Genomic DNA, 18648 nt, shown 5'->3' on the forward strand with positions numbered 1-18648 from the left:
CAAAGAATCCTTGTGACCATTTAAAAAACGAAATTCTTATTACACCTAGCATATAGCTAGTATACAAGAAACTAATTAGGAAATTGCCAAAGGACTCAGACTAGCGCTTTAATGGTATTGTAGCGGAAACAGCGACCGGACACCATCCGGGAAGGGTAAAGAGCAGCGACGGTCAGATGACTGTTTCTACTTTTCCTGGTGACGACGCGCCACAATAGGGATCAGTTAGACTCGGGCAGTGACTATAAATGGATGCAACTTAACAGTCGGGATCAGTCTTGGATTTGCTGTATGCCTTTGAACTTTCTCAATAGACATGTGCATCGGATTCAACCCAGAATACACATGTGTATTCTAGAAGCTGAACGGCATACAGCAAATCCAAGACTGATCCCGACTTTTAAATTGTGCTACATTGGGTCTAACCGATCGTTCAATGTCGACTGACCGTCGCTACTTTTTACCCTTTCCGTGCAACCTCTACAATACACTAGATGGAGCCAATAACTTCGAAATCATCCATGTTTCTAATAAACGGTAGTAGCGCATAGCGCAGAAACTACAGAATATGACACAAACTGCAAAAACTTCCATTATTGCTTCCATTATTGTTTTAGAAAATTGTTTGTAGATGAGAAAAATTAGATTTTGTCCCATCACTCAGAGTATTTCCTAAAGTGAAATTAATTCTCAAGCATGTAACAAAAACTAGCAAAATTGGCTCATTTGAAACCTATCGAGCAATTAGTAACTTTAAACAAGTGTTAAACGATCATAAGACTAATCATAAGACAGAAGGTTTAGAAACTAACCAACATTGAAAAACAGAAGAAAATATGGACAAGGTCCAATCAAATTTTATTTATACCATTAATTGATTGGCAGCATCTTCCATTTCTACTTCATGATTATACAAAGGAGATGGAGACGCTACGTTAGGATCGAAGCTCCACTTAGGGAACACGCGTTTATAAAGATTCATCATTACTGTGTCCTGGGATTTGATTTGGCCATCAAATACACATTTCATGTGTCCGTGCGTTCCAAGTGGTTCTGAAATTTAAAAAGTTTATAACTATAGTAAAAAGAAAGTTATCATCTATGCAAACCTCGGATGTGACCTCGTCGACCATATTTCGTTCTTAATTCAACTGGTTTGAACCATTCGATGTCCTCACGGTTGAAGAACATAAAACGCAGGACAGCAGATTTGCGGTGAACTTTAAATGGTGCTCCACTCAAAACGGCACGTTTAACTGTAATGCGATCAGGATTTACTGATAAAACCGATCCAGTCGCTATCATTACTTGAGTTCCGTCCTTCTTTTCCCGAAATACCAAGACTGAGGCAGATGGAAAGATAATTGGCGCGTAAAGAGTTGCTACTACAACTGATTCTGGCCGAAAGAAGCGCTCATACTGAACAAAGAAAACTCCTTGATGAACAGTACATACAAAAATTAGATAAAAGATAAACATTACCTTATGCTTGTTGGCTGCAGTGTGCTGACTAAAAATGGGAGCAGCAGCATACCGCCGATAACCGCAATGAAAGATCAGTCGCTCTTTTGACGGAATCGCTTGCTGATCCCGTGCATTTTTGAACCTCTTAAGAACAAGATTAACCACACTCATTCTCTGTTCGTGAGGCAACATGCCAACTAATGTCAATGGGTAGCCGGATTGGAGACTCGCTGGTAAATGGCTGGGCACGTTCTTAACGTGAACTCTCACGTACCATCCGGGCTAAGAAAATGTAATTTTAGAGCATTCAAGTTTTTATCAAATTGAACCGCATAAGAAAAATAAAAGTCACAATACCTTTGCTCCAGTTCGTTCTTCTTTCAAGATTCGCTTTCGAGTCCGCGGAAAATTTTGGAACTGAAAAGTTCTGGAATAATCCATGGGTAGATTTTCTTTGGCATCCCAAGGTGATGTACGAAAGGATTTCAAACCACGATACTTTTGAAAGCGTACCTTAGCCAATGTGTCGCGTGGCGTATCCACTTCGTCAGGGAAAAGTTCATCCTCACGAGCTTCTGTAAAGTCAACACATTTTTGTTGGAATTGATGGAATCATGGTTAATTTAGAAAAAAAAACATACCCTTAATTTTTTTAAATTCTTCTTCTTCATCTGCAAATTTAACTTTTTTATCGTACACATCCGTGTCTCCACCTTCGTTGTCTACTGATTCCATTTCATCCTCTTCAGCTTCTTCTTGTGATTCTTCACTTCCATCATCTCCAGACATTTCTTCGTAATCATCTTCCCAATCGTCACTATCATCCTCTTCTTCTTCATCGTTTTCTTCGTTTTTATCATCGCCCTCGTCTTTGATCCAAGCGGCTTGATACTCTGATGTTCCTTTTGGTACTCGTTTCTTTTTTTCCGATTCTTCATCATCTTCAATTTTGTCCGCTTCCATAGTTTGGCCTTCCATTTCTTCTTGGTAAGGCCAAGTCTGCTCACCGTTCATAGGATCAGGATCATTTTCGGATTTCAGTGATTCTTGAAGAGCGGGATTGGCCTCTTCCAGGAAAATAAATTCTCCGGGTTCCCTCCTGACTTCGATTCGCTCCATTTGAAAGTCTCCCCATCCAGGTATGTGGACTAATCCATTCACGTTTAAGGGTTGGTAGCGTACGTATCCATCGACAATCAAACTTCCGACTGTAGGATCATCAGAATTTTGCTTGAAGTTCACTTCTTCACAAAGAAAATGGCATCTCATATTTCTTTGATAGATAGGTCGCTGTTTCTGGGACCCAATGTGATGCAACAGTCTGAGAGCATCACTTTCATTTTCAATCACTTGAAGCTTCTCTAATGGCACCATCTGATCCAGCTGTTTCATAAGAAGCTTCTTGTAATCATTTCGTTTCTTCAATGAAATGGTCTCAATGTCATTAACAACAAAAATTGGAGAAGGAAGCCCCTGTGCCATGATGGCAGACAACAACTCTTCACCACTGCTGTCAAAACCCAAAGGCCCTTCATTACTTGTTGAATGAGACATACAGCTGTCAGTGTCAGAAGGAGGTGATATTATGAATACAACATTATCAACAACTTTGCAAGCATCTAGTGCTGCATATAGATCTCCAGGACGAGGCACTATCAAACTGAAGTTCTGCCGAAAACGTGGCACACTGAAAAACAAGAAAGAAATTAGCAACATACAAATATATGTATATATATATCTATAGGCACTTTACTTGATGTTTATTACATTGGAGCCAGTCATTTCCACTTTTGCATCAGCATCACACTCTTTGATTTGTTTCAACAACTTTTGAATGTTTGCTGATTCTCCTAGTGGGATTATTGCAGACAGAAAAGGAGCTGAATCATTCCCACCTATTGCCCTCTTTTTAGCCAGGACATCTTCTCGTTTCTTTGACCTTATCTGATTTGCTTTCCTTCTTCTTTCATCCCGCTTTAGTTCTTGATTTTTCCTTTTTGATGCTAATTTGACATGAACTCGTCCTAGAATTACCACACTAAGTTAGTTTGAAAATGACGCCAGTAAAATAAAATACAAATATTTGCTTACCTTTGTTGTTCTTGTCAATTTCACTTTTGCTGCGATGTCTCCCATTTTTATGAGATTTATTTTGCTGTTTTAGAAGACCGGGTCGATGTGAAGCCTGTTCACCTCCTGCCATCCCACTATTTACTACTGTTAATTACTTAATATAGTAAAAGAAAATGTAACCGTTCACTTGGTACTATAGACGTTTTACACACGTGGAGTTCGCGGACGGCACAATATTTCAGTGCAGACGACGCTAAATCTTGCAAAAGTCGTAAACGAACAATTTGAAGTTGCCCTACTACATGCTACTACATGCTACATCTTGTTAGTCCGCAAGTTATTAACGCGTGCGAATAATATTATATGTTAATAACTTAATATATATATATTCATGTTATTGTAATACATATAATATTACTATATTGTGTTGTAACTACGTGTACCGCAAGTCCGCATGCGGTGCTGAGCTGACACGCTGTCCAAACGGGCAGCCGCAGCGGGTCAGCGGCCATGCCCAGCGCACGTTAAGTGTTCCTTAGTCCCTTTTCATTATCTTGTGATCTTTTTGTCCAGTCAGAGGCGCCATTTTTCCTCTACCAGTAAATGCTATTGTCCCTCCTTAGAAGTCAGGATTTTTATCAATTTTATCGCTGCAGCAGGTTGCATATTTTTAATTTATACAGTTGTATTCCCAAGCAGTTAAGTATCGTTTCTCCAATCGTCCTCTCTGGTAGAATATCTCCAAACCCGATTAAACATTAAATTAAATTAGAAAACTGAAGTGACCATATAAAAAAAAAATGTCTCAACAAAGTTCCAAAAGTTGGAAGCAATTCACGAAAAAAGTTCGTTCAATACAAAATAATAATATAAAGATTTGTATTATCTCACGAAAGCTCTTTACTAAAGAATAAGCCATTGAACATTGCAAATTACAACAATAACTTATTACTGTTTACTCTGGTTTAGTTTTTAAATGATTGGATTTTTTTACGGTTGCATGCGGATAGCGCCATCAACACGAACCACTTCTCCGTTCATCATTGGGTTGAGTATAATTGATTCAACCATCATTGCATACTCATCTGGCTTACCCAGACGTTGCGGAAATGGTACGGTCTTTGCCAAATATGACTGCACTTTTTCAGGTAAAGACTCGAGCAAAGGAGTTTTAAACAATCCTGGTGCAATGGTACAAACCCTGATACCCTAGAAATGATAATAATTAGTTAACATTGTAACCAGTTTTAACTTGAGCCATTTTATCTCTACACCTCCAGTTAATTAGTTTTATTAAATTACCTGGGACGACAGATCTCTCGCAATCGGTAGAGTCATTCCAACAATTGCTCCTTTGCTTGCAGAATAGGCGGCTTGACCCATCTGACCATCGTAAGCAGCTACAGATGCAGTATTGACTATCACTCCTCTTTGACCGTCTTCGTTGGGCTGATTTTCGCCCATTAATCCTGCCGAAAGGCGAATAACATTGAAAGTTCCCACGGTGTTTACCATCAAAACTTTAATGAAGTCTTCTAGTTTGTGTGGAAGATTTTTGTTAAAATTGTATGTTTTGAAAGCAACTCCAATTCCTTAATAAATAAACAAGCTATTAAACTTTTATTCAAACAGAAATTCTTTTAAATTTAATGAAAATTACCTGCACAGTTTACTGCAACATCAAGTTTTCCAAATTTTTCTTTTGACATGGAAAGAGCATTCATTACATCTTTCTCAGAAGAAACCTATTAGGAACATCACATGTTATTAGTTGAACATTATGTTTTACTTCTTAAACATTATCTTTACATCTGTTGGGGCAAATATAACATTTTCTGACATGCCAGCAGCTACTTGTTGTCCTTTAGAAGTTGGTAGATCACATAAGACTACCCTTCCACCTTGTCGGACAATTCTCTATCAAATGATACAATTATACATCAAGGCTGGATAGTAAATTCACAAGAAAACCAGTTCTGATATACCTCAACAGTTGCCCGGCCCAAGCCAGAAGCTCCACCAGTCACCAAGGCAACAGCTCCCTATTAAAATCAAGTGTTTCAATTACTCCAAATCCATATTTGTCTTCTGTGACGATAAAGGGAAACATATAACGAAAACCGGACATGTAATATAAATACACATCAGAAACTCAAAACTATATAGGGTTCTTGACATAATTTGAAAAAAAATTGTTTTAATATTTACTTTACAGCATTTAATTTTCCATTCCATATACAAATGCAATGTTATTTAACTTACTTTCAACATTTTATCAAACGAATTTTATTTTGCGATTTAAACACGAGTCCTTTTGCCTGTTCCTCGCGATATGCAAGACAGCAAGAGAAGGATCCGAGTACGGCAGCAGACGACCTTACGAAAGTTAGACGTTGACATTTAACAAAAATGGATTTCCCTTTGAAAAGACGAAAAAGTGGTCTTGTTGTCATCCCTTCGATTTGGATAGATGCAGGTTGCAGGTATAAGTTAAAAATGAGCTATAAATGTAGAATAATCCTTAGCTTAGTGTCCCACCCCATTCCATTGGGATTAACAGCTGTCAGTTAACATCGGTAAATTTGAAATTCTTGAAAATAATATTCCTTAGGGATTCACTTTCTCCCCATGGAAACTTTGGCAGTTTACGACATGTTTTTGCGCCTGCCTTTCACCCTTGGCTAGAAAAAAAAAATATCTTGTCTCAAAACTTGCTAAGGAAAAGACCGACACCAACCACATCTTTAGCCTACCTTAAATCCAAGAATAACGGTCACATCGGTCACATAAAGAGATGAATACCTGCATATTTGCTAAGACACAATATTTTTTTGGCATATTTTTTTTATATATTTCGGAGTCAACGACCGAGAACGACCGACTTTAGTGTGCATCTGCGATGCATATAAAGGCTCTTTGCAGCACACTTTTCTCTATCAATCTTTATTTGAAAACCTTACAGATCAAAATGAAGATCTCAGTGATGACAAGCATGATTTTGCTTTTGGCGACTTCTATATGGACTGCAATGGCCAGCGCCATTGCTGTGGAGACTACCAGTCAAAAATCCCTTTGTCGACATACACCAATTGCAGGCAAGTTCCTACTTGTTCATTGTTTTCTTCTTAACTGTATTCTTATCAATTTGAATAGCAAAATTTTTGTGCCCACCGGAAGCGTGCTCACCGAGTTGCGGAACAGGTTATCACTGCATGAAAGGGCAATCTCCCAACGAGCCGCCTTGTTATTGTATGCTTGATTCAGATATGCCATGCGTGAATTAATTATCCTTCGATACCCCGCGAACCTTCAACGTGATATCACAAATTTTTGTACACCGTAGAAAATATATTTTCTGGAATAAAATTTACGACGCTGTTAATCTTTTCGAATTCTGCATGTTAGTTACTCGTCGTGTAAAACCAATGCGCAAGAATTAATAAATCCAGTTCTTTTTATTCATTAAATGTTTTACTACAATGCGTTGAATTCGATCATTGTGCATTTTTCACATCAAACAGTCACGTCCGACATACTTTCCGCATGCCGACATGCGTCACGGACATTTTTTTTATGGGTAATTCCACGTAAAGTGAAACCAAACAGAACGAGTGAAAAAGCCATCGGCGTGATGACTCACCAAATATGGGTCTCCATACTCTCCAAATATACACGGGAAACTTAGAAAATTTCCCATTTATTAGTTATTACGAAATGTTTGCGAGAGAGACAAATAAAACATTTATACTAAGACCTCCGAGATGTCGCACAGTCCACTGCCAAAAGACAATTTGTTTTGTTCTGGCCGTTTTTAATTTGATTGAAGTATTGTTTCTTTGAAATTAAATTTGGACGAAGCCACAACGAAAGTCGCTTAATAAGGAATAGGAGGGTGAACTTACTAAATTAATCTCTGGCGGGATATCCTCATTTCTGTTATCAACCCAGAGAAATTCCGACTTGCTGATTGGCTGCAGTGCGTAGTGTTATTATTTTGTTTACGAAAAGGGGAGGAAGAGAGAAAGAGGCCTGGCCTGTGGCAATGGGTGCAGTAGCCAGAAACCAGTTGCAGAACAGAACAGTGAACTCCGGTAGTCAGTCTGACATTTCGAGGCTTTTTAAAACCGAGCTACACAAAGCTTCTTTTGTTCAGTAGCTTTTGATTCTCGAACTCGACAACAACGCATCGCTTGTCGCTTCAATCCGAAGGTTAGTATTTGTTTTTCCCCATTGGAATGACATTTTCCGTACAGTACGTGTTTTATGAATATTTAAAAAAAAAAAACGTGATTGAAATTTTGTATTCAAGGCCAAACAAAGCTTGCAGAATAAAGAGAAAATGGCTGGGAAAATATCGATTGTCGCAGCACTGATGGTATGTATTGCTGGCGTCGTTCACAGCCATACATACTACCTGGGCTCGTGTCCTCGAGTTGAGCCAGTCAATGATTTTGACATGTCAAAGGTAAAGTTGGAAGACATTTTTAACAATCCATAATTTCAAGAGGACTAATAATTTTTGTTATGTTTGAATCAATTGACGACCTAGTTTCTTGGACGCTGGTACGTCATCCAGAAATTTTCCACTGCCTCGTCTTGCTGGACATACGATTTTATTCGCAATAAAACCGACGACTCGCTGAAAATTGTACAGTCACGCGATCATGTCGCTCTGGATACCATTGGTCTAGACAACAACTATCGTTACACCGGAGCACTAGTACGTTTGACGTTTTGAAACATTTTAAGCCATTTACTTATTTTAATTTTTCTTTTTTCACTGGTAGGATGTACCCGATTTGAACCGACCAGGCTTTATGCGTGTGCGTTTTCCTATGAGTAAGGATTCTCTCTTATAAATTACTGTTGAATTGCAAAGAGGAAATGTCAATTTTGGAACGTTACTCTTAATCAAGGTTTGGCAGGCAAGGCTGACTACGTCGTTTTCGCAACGGATTACGAAAACTACGGAGCTGTTTACAGCTGTCAAAGCATTTTGTTTGGCCATCGTCGTTCTGCTTCCATCCTCTCCCGTCGCCCGACCTTGGACCAACCGTTCATCAATAAGGTTAGTTACATTCCAGACAAACTCTTGCGCAAAAGATGCGTGTCGTGCATACCATTTAGTAGTTCCGGTTTAATCAACTTGTTGCACGACAGATTCGCTCAAAACTGGAAACCTTTGGAGTTGATCCTCACGACTTCTCCATTATCGATCATACCGATTGCAAGACTCTCCCCTCTACAAGTCTGCTGAACGTCGAAGTCAATCCAAATACTTTCAGTACCGGAAATGTCATCAATGTCGCCAAGGATGTCGGAAAAACCGTTGGTTAGTTGCGATTACTAAAGTAAAATTTAAGAGCGGTGTGAAGTGATTAATTTCATCATGCTTGGGAATGTTTTATTTATTTTTTTGCTATAAATATTTTTACTTAAAAAAAAACTTTAATAAAGAAATTGATGCTTCTTCTAACTAACTCATAAAAACAAACTAGCCCGTGTTGATGGGCTAATAATTAACTGGATTGGTAATGGCATTTGTATTTATTTCAAAATTTAGAAAAAGTGTGGATAACTTCAGAAAAACTGTGGGCACTTTTGTCGATGTTCACTATTTAACTTGCCCCAACGTACGGGGTAAGTTCACTGCGGGTGTGAGGCAAATTGACATCGGTGGCGGGCAAAATCAATATGCATGCAAAAAAAAAGAGTTTGATCGATTCTAGAAACACTTGTTCACTGGCACATAATATGCATGGTAAACAAGTAAATATAGGTTTAATTCGCTGAAACTTTAAAGAATGATCTACATTCAATGGGAAATGAATAATAAGAAAATTTGTGTTAGATAAAGTTAACTTATTTAAAATTTCGACGTTTTTTTTTTAATTTCTTTCTGGGAGGATTTCCAAGTTAAATTGTTCTATACTAAAATCTTAAAATAATTTCGCAATTATACACGCACAGTTATAAATTTGTGTCAAGTTTAGCCTTCTAACCGAAAACAATTGTTATCTATTTTTGTTTTATAGTTAACGGTGTCGTTGATGTCGCGCAAGGAGTTGGAACAATCGTTAATCGTTTAGCAAATTCCACTGTTAATTCTTCCAGCAATGCAATCAGAGAAGTCGAGCACGTCACCGCTGGAAACCGTCCAAACGAATCGGAAAACTTGTAAAACTAAAAGACAAAAAATGAATTGTCTGTTTTTGATTTATGGACTATAAAACTCTCCGCAACTTTTTTTCAATAATTCCCCTTTGAACGTAGAGTAGATTTAAATTTGATGACCCTTTTTTTTGCTAAATTACACTCATAAACTAGTCTCTGTGTATCGACCATCCGCAATAACTGAAATAAAAAGTTCGTGCAATCATAACTCGTTTTTTTCTTTACTCATGATCAAATAACCGGATACGATACATTGGGCGATGACATAATCTATTGAATTTCATAACCGATTCAAGGCTTGAGGGACATTGTAATTTCCTCTATTTCGCGTCCGAACAATGTATCGACGATGGTCGCCATATTTGTTAAATACGCTACCTTGAATCAATTGAAAAAAGTAGGTAACAGAAAAGAGAAAGCCTTATTCTTTTCAGTTGTGGCTGTGTAATATTTACTTTCATATATAAAACCCATTATCGATGGGCATCAATCCGTCATTCTGCCTTGCACGCTAGACACGGTAAGTAAAAGAGATTTGGACAAAAAACGTTAACTTTGAAGTTTGAACTAGGCTACCAAGAATTATTTGTTCATATAAATTTATTGCACAAACACATTCTAAACTTTTTGCTTGTCAGCGATATTTGAGTATCAGTCAAGGTAGTATCTCATTATTAAAACTACTGTTTATATTGTCTGTCTCCACAGAGTTATCGAAGATGTATACTTGGTTCCTTTTTTTCATCGGCTTAATGACGAGCTCAGTCCCGCTGATTCGTGCCGACGACTATGGATGGGGAGAGGTAGGCATAATTAATTAGTTTGCATTTACGTTGTATTAATTGAACCGCTAGTAAATCATCATTTCATTATTTATAAAATTTAAAAATATATCTACAGTATATTGTTTGATTGTTTTTGTTCCAGTGTCCAAAAGTCGATCCTGTCCCAGACTTTGATTACAATAAGGTAAATGACTCACCTGTTTGGTGACTAATGATGGCGATGAATCATCCTTCCGTTTCCTTTGATTTACTTTTGTGGTATTATATTCTAACCAGCAAACCACAATGATAACCAACCGGCGGCGGAAATGCCAATTGTAATCTTGTATATTGTTTAGTTTTCCGGTCTGTGGTATGTGATAGAAAAATTCGATTTGTCTTCGCCCTGTTGGACATACTATTTCATCAACCAGAACGGCACAAGAAAATTGATTCAAACATATAATCAGACGGTGAACGAGCGCGAACCAGAAAAAACCCCAGGCACGGTGGGGGATCTTGAAATTATCCGCGAAAGCGAACCTGGCTTCATGAGTGTTAAATTTTCTGACAGTAGCCGAAAACATTTATTATGAAATTTTTCTGCATGATGGTACGCTAATAATGTGATCTAATCATGCGCAGACATAATCGGAAAAGCTGACTACATCATATATTTTACGGACTACGAAAACTATGGTGGAATATTCAGATGTCAGAAATTCTTGTTTGGTCATCGCCGATCGGCGACTATTTTATCCAGAAAGCCTTACTTATCGCAGTCGTTCACGAATCAGGTAGAAATCCTATAGCACGAAAGATTGAATTTGGCAATCATTCATCGATTATTTTTTTGTCATCTTGGACAGGCTCGCGCAAAATTGCTTAGCTACAAGATTGACATCACTTCGTTCAAAAGTGTCGATCCATACTTTTGCAAATACCCAAAAAGTCTGAAATCTCCCTCCAATTCAACCGAATCTCCAGAATTTTCTTGGCCAGGGAATTGAAGCGATTATTCAACTATGGTGCTCCATCCGTCAAATTATACCCACAAGAAATCTTTCCACATTCAATAATCAATACACTGCTTTGTGTTATTCTGACTATTAAATTGAATTGAAAACTGGCAAACAAGTAAATCATTACACCATAATATAATATGATTTAAAAAAGCGGAATTTGTGAAACACATTTCAAAGGCTGGGACTCTGCATAGTGGTTAGGAGTGAGTGTAGTTCATTAGCTATGAACTGCTCATTGCATTCACTTGGAATTCGGCAAAGGCATTCAACCAGCAGAGCGAGTGTTTTGGTGGGCATCGGATCACATGCTTCCAGCTCTCGAACAACACTGTCAGTTTTTGAGGAGAATCCATTCAACAGCCACTCAGTTGTCATCGGACTCAAAGCTGAAGTATCACTTGGCTTCAAAAACATTTTGAGTCGTCTTCCAGCAGCAACGAGAAGTGTCGAAACAAGTTTTTCATCGGATCCAATGGACACGAGTACTTCGTGAGCCAGGTGATCCATATGATTGAGATACAGAAGGTCGACGTACTTAATTCTTAATTCGTCGACATCGACCCTCCACTCGTACCCCAGTTTTATTGCTTGATTGATATAATCAAGGGCAAAACTCTGATTGTTTTCCTGGTTAACAAGAAAATAGCATTTAATGAATGCGACGATTAAAGAAGTAATTTAGTCCTCTACTCACCATGTGTTCAACAGCTTTACTAATAACTTGCTTGAGGAATTGTAAACGGTTTTGAACAACAATTGGGTCTGCTTCTTGTGACGGAAGTGGCGGATAGCTATGAAGGTCTTTGAAAAATGCGAATCTCCCCTAATTAAGATAAGCAATGAAGCTTTTGCTAATTTATGCAGGAACATTTAATATTACCACTCGTTGATCAAAAAGGGAGAAAACATGGACCCCCTTGATCTCCAAGCTGGCGACAAGGTGTAGTGTTTGGGCCAGTTGATGATGCAATAGCACCAAATCAATATTGACCAAGCGATGTCGGATGGCTACTTCTTGCATTGGAGTCGCACCTTCACAAGTAGGCCAAATATCGTCATATCGAATGAACGGGGGAGGCTCAATTTCAGCGGACATAGCAGACTGAAAGTTGAGAAATTAATTTAATTTAATTTTGGAATATTAAAAATTTAAAATGCAAAATGTGTTTTCCCAATATTTTACCGAGACTGCAGTGTCCAGTAGTTTCATAGTTATCTCCAAAAACGGAACTGCCTGATCTGGTGAGGGAAGGTTTATTTTCCGAGAAGTAAAATTCTTGGGTAATCGTCCCGTCTTATCCATTAAAATCGCCAAATCTTGGAATATTGGTAAGAACGACATGGACCAAAGTGTTCTACAGATTCCTGTAACAAAATGCGTATATTAATTAACGAACGCAGATGACCAATCATTTGTCCGTACCGTGTCGAAAAAGGTGTGAACGAAGAGGCAAAACAGTTTCGAAACTTCGTTGAAGTAATTTCATGTGCTTGGGATTCCTAATCCATATGGCTGCGTATTCAACAGCAGCATTCAACAGAATCACGTCATGTTGCTAAAGTAAAAAAAAAAAAAACTTTGTACTAAAAATTTAACAAATTAGAATTACATCAATTTGATGAAAAAATACCGTGCTGTGAGGTAAATGCTGACTGAGGTCTCGGATTAAATCTGTGGTTCAACGTATAAACACTTAATTAATACTAGGAATTGGTTGAAACTGTGAACTTTGGAATCAATTATACCTTGAATAACAATGATTTCTTCTAAAGATCCTACTGACAGTTTATCGGCTTCGGGTGCCAATTCAGCATCCGAGAGATTTGCCATGGATTCATCTGAGTTTTCATTTGTTTCTTCTGTTGATCCAATTAAAGTTCTCACCTCAAGTAAATTTTGGGTAATCCAACGAGCTATTAACTCACTTACCGCACCTGTAGATTAAACGTTTAAACGATGTACATAATTTTTCAATCGATATTCAATACGATGATACCTCTTCCTTTTTGCAAAATTGAAGCGAGAGAAAATTCCAAGATATCGGAATATTTGTCCTCGACCAGAAAATCTAGATCTCGTCTCTGCGTTTCACGTAATTGAACGGGATTATAACGAATTAATCGTGACAGAAAAGAGAGATCTTCAAGTTGCTTCGACAGCACGTTCCATGCACAAAAGTCAATCGACATATCTTCCCAATCGTTCATGGAGTCCTCCATGTTCACATCGGTGTCCTCTGCGTTCTTGTCATTCAACTATAAACGAAGAAAAGGATTTTGATCCTGTTAGTTTCTACGGGTAACTTTTCATTACTTCCATTACCCGATTAATTTTCCGCTTCTCGAATTCAGCCATGACGGATCGGACAACGAGTGCGGCGCAACATGCTTGCTCTAAGTTGCAGCTCTTTGAAAGTAGATCTTTGAGATTCTGCCACCAAGGAGACGGAGTCTCGATATTGTTGAAGTTTTCAGGCCCTGAAATAGATATAAAGAAATTATAGCGTCAATTTGAGTCGTTTGTCAGATAAAACGAACCTGCAAAGTTGCAGAGAATTCGAAGTAGTTTGTGGAAGTGGAGAATATTCGACAGAGCTGGTGAACTAAGTTGTAACCAATAGTCTACTAGCATGGCAACGAGATCGTCAGCGGCAATTGACGACGATTTAAGAACTAGTGCCAATTCGTCCAAAAGATCAATGTTTCGTGAAAATGGAGTTCCCCATATCCAATAGCCAAGCGAATGGCGATCGTCACGCGAGAGGGAAGACTTGACACGAACGCAATCTTCTAGACTGCCGTGGCCAACTGATAACTCGAAAGCGCAGAGAAAGGTATGTATCTCGACCGCCGACTGAGAAGCAATCGGGTGTAGTGTTGGTGTAGTGCACCGTTGAATCGACCGCGATATTTCGTCTCCGTCCAGTCGGAGAATGGTTGCAACATCCTTGATGGAAAAGATATACATTGACAATTTTTTAAACTATCTAGAAAACTGGATTTAGTAGCTGATTTACCTGAAGAGAAACATGCGATGCGTTGACGACAGCATCGTAATCCGGTGGAAGACTTTGCATTGCTTTTAAATGAATGTAGAGGCGTGCTAGCCGAGAGAGAATTCGACATCGAGACAACAATAATCGACTCTCGGCGTCAAGGGCTTCCGCTTTGCTATACTGGCTGACGACAGAGTCCAGACATTTGACAAACGCATTGGGATCAACCAAATGTCGACATTCAAGGAGCAAGTCTAACCCTTGATTTACTATACTAGCATGACGGATGTCCATCAAAAGATCGAAACTTGTTGCGTTAGCATCGTGTACAAGCTCGGTGCGTAGTTGTTGCAAAACGTGAAGATCGCGAGCTTTCTGGCTACTGTCGCCTCTATGCAAAAATGAAATCTGATTAATTTTCAACAAAGAATAGACTTTAGGCGAAAGTTTACTTGAGAGCGCAATGGAAAGGAACTGCCACTTCGTCGAGTCTTCCATCCGGATTTAAAAGGCAACACTGTGGTTGGTCGTTGTCAGCGGATGAGCCCATACTCACGTTATTCATGTAAATAAGTCTAAAACGTTGAGCACGTTAGGATAACTGACGGATTGAATCAAATGACAAATTATTACTTGGCGCCTTTGCTGTAGTTAAATGCGGCAACTCTAGTCCCTTGTTGAGGAGTCCATATTTCCACGATGCCTCGTTTGGTAATATAGATGACTAGAAAAGAAACTGTCCTCGGAATAGTTGTCTCTCTTTCTGAACAGCTAGAAGATGACAACTGGCCGACTTCTTCCCACGCTGTTATCCATCCACACTGAGCATCTCGATACCCTATTGTAGGTCTATATTCGTAAATACAATTGAGAAAATCAATCTGCTCCTATATTTACCTTTCCACATGCGCACTGCGACTCCCGTGGGTAGGTCAATGAGTAGTACTCTTCCCAACGAGTCCGTAACAACAGCAAACCTCTCGTTCGGTGAAACAGATATTGACAGAGCTTCTCTTAAGGAATCTGCAAGACCATATCTCGGGTAAACGGGTGTAGCAGGTTCAGCTACTTGCTTGTCTTTAGGTGTTGATGGTGCAGTATCAGCGGCTCCTCCACCCCAACCTAACCACCCGCTAAGAAAATTTGAGGAAAACGAAATGTTAAATTTTAGGAATGTTTCGTAGCCGAATAGTATGTGATGACAGACCTCGTTTTGGAAAATATTTTGGATGTTACTTTGCTGGCTAAAGCGTAAGCAACGTCAGATAGCAGTGGGGCAGCCGAACCCTCAACAGCATAGTGCCATGCACAAAACGGTAGGCTTCCTAAGGAAAGAATTCCAGTAGCCACTGGAGGGGAATTATTATAGCGAGCTTGAAACCCTCCTGCAACGGAAGCTGCTTTGAGATGATCAAACTGTGTTGGCGCGTTTGTGCCGAGGACGAAACAATCATTTGTCCTCCTCTGTTCTTGCAAACCGAGCTTTTTGTAGTGCAGTGGTGGATGTTGAGAATGCAAATCGCCCGATCCGTAGAGGGCACGACCTAAAAATTCATTAAAAATAAAGAAATAAGCAATACATGACAACTCGAAGTACTACAGTAATTAAAATGAATATTCGACAACCTTTGGCTATATAACTCCGGCATGCTCTTAATGAATTCAAAAGACCTAAACCCTCTATGATGATCAAAGTTTTCTGGTACAAAACCGTGAGCTCCTGTTTGGCGGGATTGACAACTGAACAGTGAAATTTAAGGTGATGAACGGGTTCATCATGGAATACTTCAGTCATCAACAGTTCTCCATTCTAAATTAACATAGAATTTAAGAAAAACAATCCGGAACAAGTACAAAAGTAAGTATGCAACGTTACCACTGTATACATTCGCACAAATCCCGTATTAAATCCTAAAATAACACAGATCCAATCAGGCATTCCTTGGCTGCTTTTTTGCAAGGATTTGATTGGTACACACAGCACTGAAGTAATGGTTTCACTGAAATTGAAAGAATTGAGATTTAGTTGGATAAATTTGAACTTATTTAAATATTAATTATATATACCCAACTCCATCTGAAGTGGTTGATGTTGGGTAAGTGACATAGTATTTGCGAACTTCTTTCTCATTCTTCCTTTCCCACTTTGCTGTACAAGTCATACAAAATATTTTATTATTTCATTAAAGGAAATTTTTTTAAACTAAACTTTAATAAATCTTACAAGATAACACAACATATCGATCTTGATGGGCAATCACAAGAACTTCAAACTGATGAGAGGTTGAAATTAGGCAAGATTGAATCCAATCAGTAGAAATTTTATCTTCATTTTTGTCACTTGCATCGTCAAAATCAGTTTTCCATGTCCACGCTTCATCAGACCAGCTTTCACCATCATTGTCTGCAAGATTTAAATTTCATCAATGTAATTTACATTTATCGTTGTGGCTGCAGTTTCTTTGTGTTCTGCTCAATTTTTGGCACTATATTGTATTTGTGGAATATGAACTTAGCTAAAATGTTTGTTTGATTTCTTTGTCATTCTTCAAGTTAAATATTGAGCTTAGCTGTGTTATCCATCAATAAAAAATAAAAGTGCTTGCAATGAACTTCGCGTAACGTAAAGAAACTTATTCCAGCAACGACTGGGCTAGTACAATTAAAGTCACTGTCAAATGTCAATATTTTGTGACACCACTCAAAAGTAGAACATTACCTTCAGCTTCTTCGTTAGGAAAAAGAATTCGTTTAATTTTAACCAATTCGTTAATCGAAGAATGAAACTTAATTTCACAAGACATGTCTGATTGGACTGACAATGGTGAAGTGTTGTTTACATCGAACAGCTGTTCGAAACAGCTGATTTGACAATCAAATTGTCTTCATTTTTAAAGTGTATCTAATTCGGTAATTTCATATTTTATCAACGGTTGTTGATTGAATCTTGTTTCTATTTCTTCTTCTAAGCATTAAGCCAGTTAAGCTGTTAAATGTGTTAAATACTTAATTGATAAGATTTAAGATTTTGTCGGACGTTGAACGCCATTAACTTATTTTTCAAGTACTTTTTTTTTAATATAGCGGCGGTAGCGCTGATGGCGTGGGAGTGGGACGGGAGTGGGACGTTACAACCAGGATTTTGTTTTCTATTAAACTTGTTATGTGAAGTACGGACCTGAGATCAACAGGAGGTTTATTTTTAAACGTCTTTTTTCAACTATGTGTTTTTTTCCTGGTAAATAACTGAAGAATCTTGCTAATATTTGAGGTATAGATACAGTCTGCCTCATGAAATGTGTAGATAGCCTAAATCTTGCGGAAATGAAAGGTTACTTTCAAGTTACTTTCATAAAATACTCAAACTGAAATAGAAGCATTCAGCAGAGTTTGTGTAAACGCTGGAATCGCACGAGATCTTTAAAGTTTTCCTGGATTCTGTTTTGAAATTACGCCATAATGATTGATGTCCTCCGGCTGGGCACATGCCCGTTTGTTTGGTCCATTATGAGCGCTAGCGGCTAAGTAACATATACATCAGTATAAGCCATAAATCAGACGATGCATACGTCTCACAGGCTTGAACAGAACATGGACGTAATTGAGCGTTTTACTACCGAGACAAGAGATGCCCTACAGGCTAAAATAATAAGATCCTTCAAAGACTTATCCCATTGAGGACACTTGAATGTTTTGCAACTCTTCATTTGGGGTCGATATATGGTAACTTCCCAACATGGGTCGTGTTGTTCCTTGAACGAGATTGCACTTGTCGTCGCTTGTCGCCGACGAGAGTTAAAAGAGAAGAACGTACTGTCTCTTCATGATGCGTACACAGTGATGATGCTGATGGTCTCCATCGTTGTCACTTAAAAAACATTAGTATTCAATCACATTGTTTGGGTTTTTCCGGTAATTTAAACAGCGTTTTCTTTAATCGCACTTGTTTTCTCTTCATGTATAGTTTCCTATCTCGAACGAAACCCATAATCGTAAAAGACTAAAAGGTAAAAAAACAAAACCTAATGACGATCTGACGATCGATTTAATCGACTTTCGGATTACGTTCGTCGTGTGTTCTATATACGTTGCGCTGCCGCCGCTATACGGAACGCCATAGTAATGAGGCACACGTGCATAATTAATTTAAAT

At 38.4% G+C, this 18648-nt stretch overlaps 5 protein-coding genes and 1 long non-coding RNA gene across 7 annotated transcripts; 3 read left to right on the forward strand and 3 right to left on the reverse strand.

Annotated features, from left to right (window-relative positions):
• Positions 1–841: 841 nt before the first annotated feature.
• LOC124188663 (pre-rRNA-processing protein TSR1 homolog) lies at positions 842–3842 on the reverse strand. The gene is made up of 7 exons (XM_046581456.1): positions 3556–3842; positions 3218–3488; positions 2106–3151; positions 1822–2039; positions 1483–1746; positions 1110–1419; positions 842–1053 (listed from the first exon to the last, which is right to left on the reverse strand). Exons 1-7 carry the CDS (start codon positions 3665–3667, stop codon positions 863–865), a joined length of 2412 nt encoding a protein of 803 aa, XP_046437412.1. The 5' UTR covers positions 3668–3842; the 3' UTR covers positions 842–862.
• A 557-nt stretch (positions 3843–4399) lies between these two features.
• LOC124188925 (3-hydroxyacyl-CoA dehydrogenase type-2-like) lies at positions 4400–5946 on the reverse strand. The gene is made up of 6 exons (XM_046581864.1): positions 5800–5946; positions 5523–5579; positions 5347–5454; positions 5198–5282; positions 4840–5129; positions 4400–4746 (listed from the first exon to the last, which is right to left on the reverse strand). Exons 1-6 carry the CDS (start codon positions 5806–5808, stop codon positions 4528–4530), a joined length of 768 nt encoding a protein of 255 aa, XP_046437820.1. The 5' UTR covers positions 5809–5946; the 3' UTR covers positions 4400–4527.
• Positions 5914–6316, forward strand: LOC124188927. Its single transcript, XR_006872532.1, has 2 exons — positions 5914–6013; positions 6149–6316. It is a non-coding gene; the product is annotated as an uncharacterized LOC124188927 (long non-coding RNA).
• A 1064-nt stretch (positions 6317–7380) lies between these two features.
• LOC124188923 (apolipoprotein D-like) lies at positions 7381–9919 on the forward strand. 2 transcript variants are annotated; one of them, XM_046581863.1, is made up of 8 exons: positions 7584–7746; positions 7847–8002; positions 8087–8257; positions 8325–8376; positions 8454–8605; positions 8698–8869; positions 9101–9177; positions 9573–9773. In XM_046581863.1, exons 2-7 carry the CDS (start codon positions 7877–7879, stop codon positions 9157–9159), a joined length of 732 nt encoding a protein of 243 aa, XP_046437819.1. In that variant the 5' UTR covers positions 7584–7746; positions 7847–7876; the 3' UTR covers positions 9160–9177; positions 9573–9773. The 2 variants fall into 2 exon arrangements, with proteins under 2 accessions (XP_046437818.1, XP_046437819.1); XM_046581862.1 differs by lacking the exon at positions 9101–9177 and having other exon boundaries at positions 7381–7746; positions 9573–9919.
• A 160-nt stretch (positions 9920–10079) lies between these two features.
• On the forward strand, positions 10080–11581 carry LOC124188926 (apolipoprotein D-like). The gene is made up of 6 exons (XM_046581865.1): positions 10080–10231; positions 10420–10514; positions 10639–10680; positions 10835–11048; positions 11121–11272; positions 11345–11581. The coding sequence occupies exons 2-6, from the start codon at positions 10431–10433 to the stop codon at positions 11483–11485; spliced, it is 633 nt and encodes a 210-aa protein (XP_046437821.1). The 5' UTR covers positions 10080–10231; positions 10420–10430; the 3' UTR covers positions 11486–11581.
• Positions 11567–17366, reverse strand: LOC124188922 (rab3 GTPase-activating protein non-catalytic subunit-like). The gene is made up of 20 exons (XM_046581861.1): positions 17216–17366; positions 16721–16900; positions 16564–16645; positions 16373–16496; positions 16123–16306; positions 15704–16040; positions 15394–15629; positions 15130–15334; positions 14949–15071; positions 14518–14887; positions 14039–14447; positions 13824–13978; positions 13498–13756; positions 13247–13435; positions 13132–13172; positions 12924–13056; positions 12684–12865; positions 12381–12602; positions 12195–12323; positions 11567–12127 (listed from the first exon to the last, which is right to left on the reverse strand). Exons 1-20 carry the CDS (start codon positions 17298–17300, stop codon positions 11672–11674), a joined length of 4101 nt encoding a protein of 1366 aa, XP_046437817.1. The 5' UTR covers positions 17301–17366; the 3' UTR covers positions 11567–11671.
• Between the last annotated feature and the right edge of the window lie 1282 nt (positions 17367–18648).

Source organism: Daphnia pulex, chromosome 2 (assembly GCF_021134715.1).
Source record: "Daphnia pulex isolate KAP4 chromosome 2, ASM2113471v1".
In the NCBI taxonomy this organism is placed as follows: Eukaryota; Metazoa; Arthropoda; class Branchiopoda; order Diplostraca; family Daphniidae; genus Daphnia; species Daphnia pulex.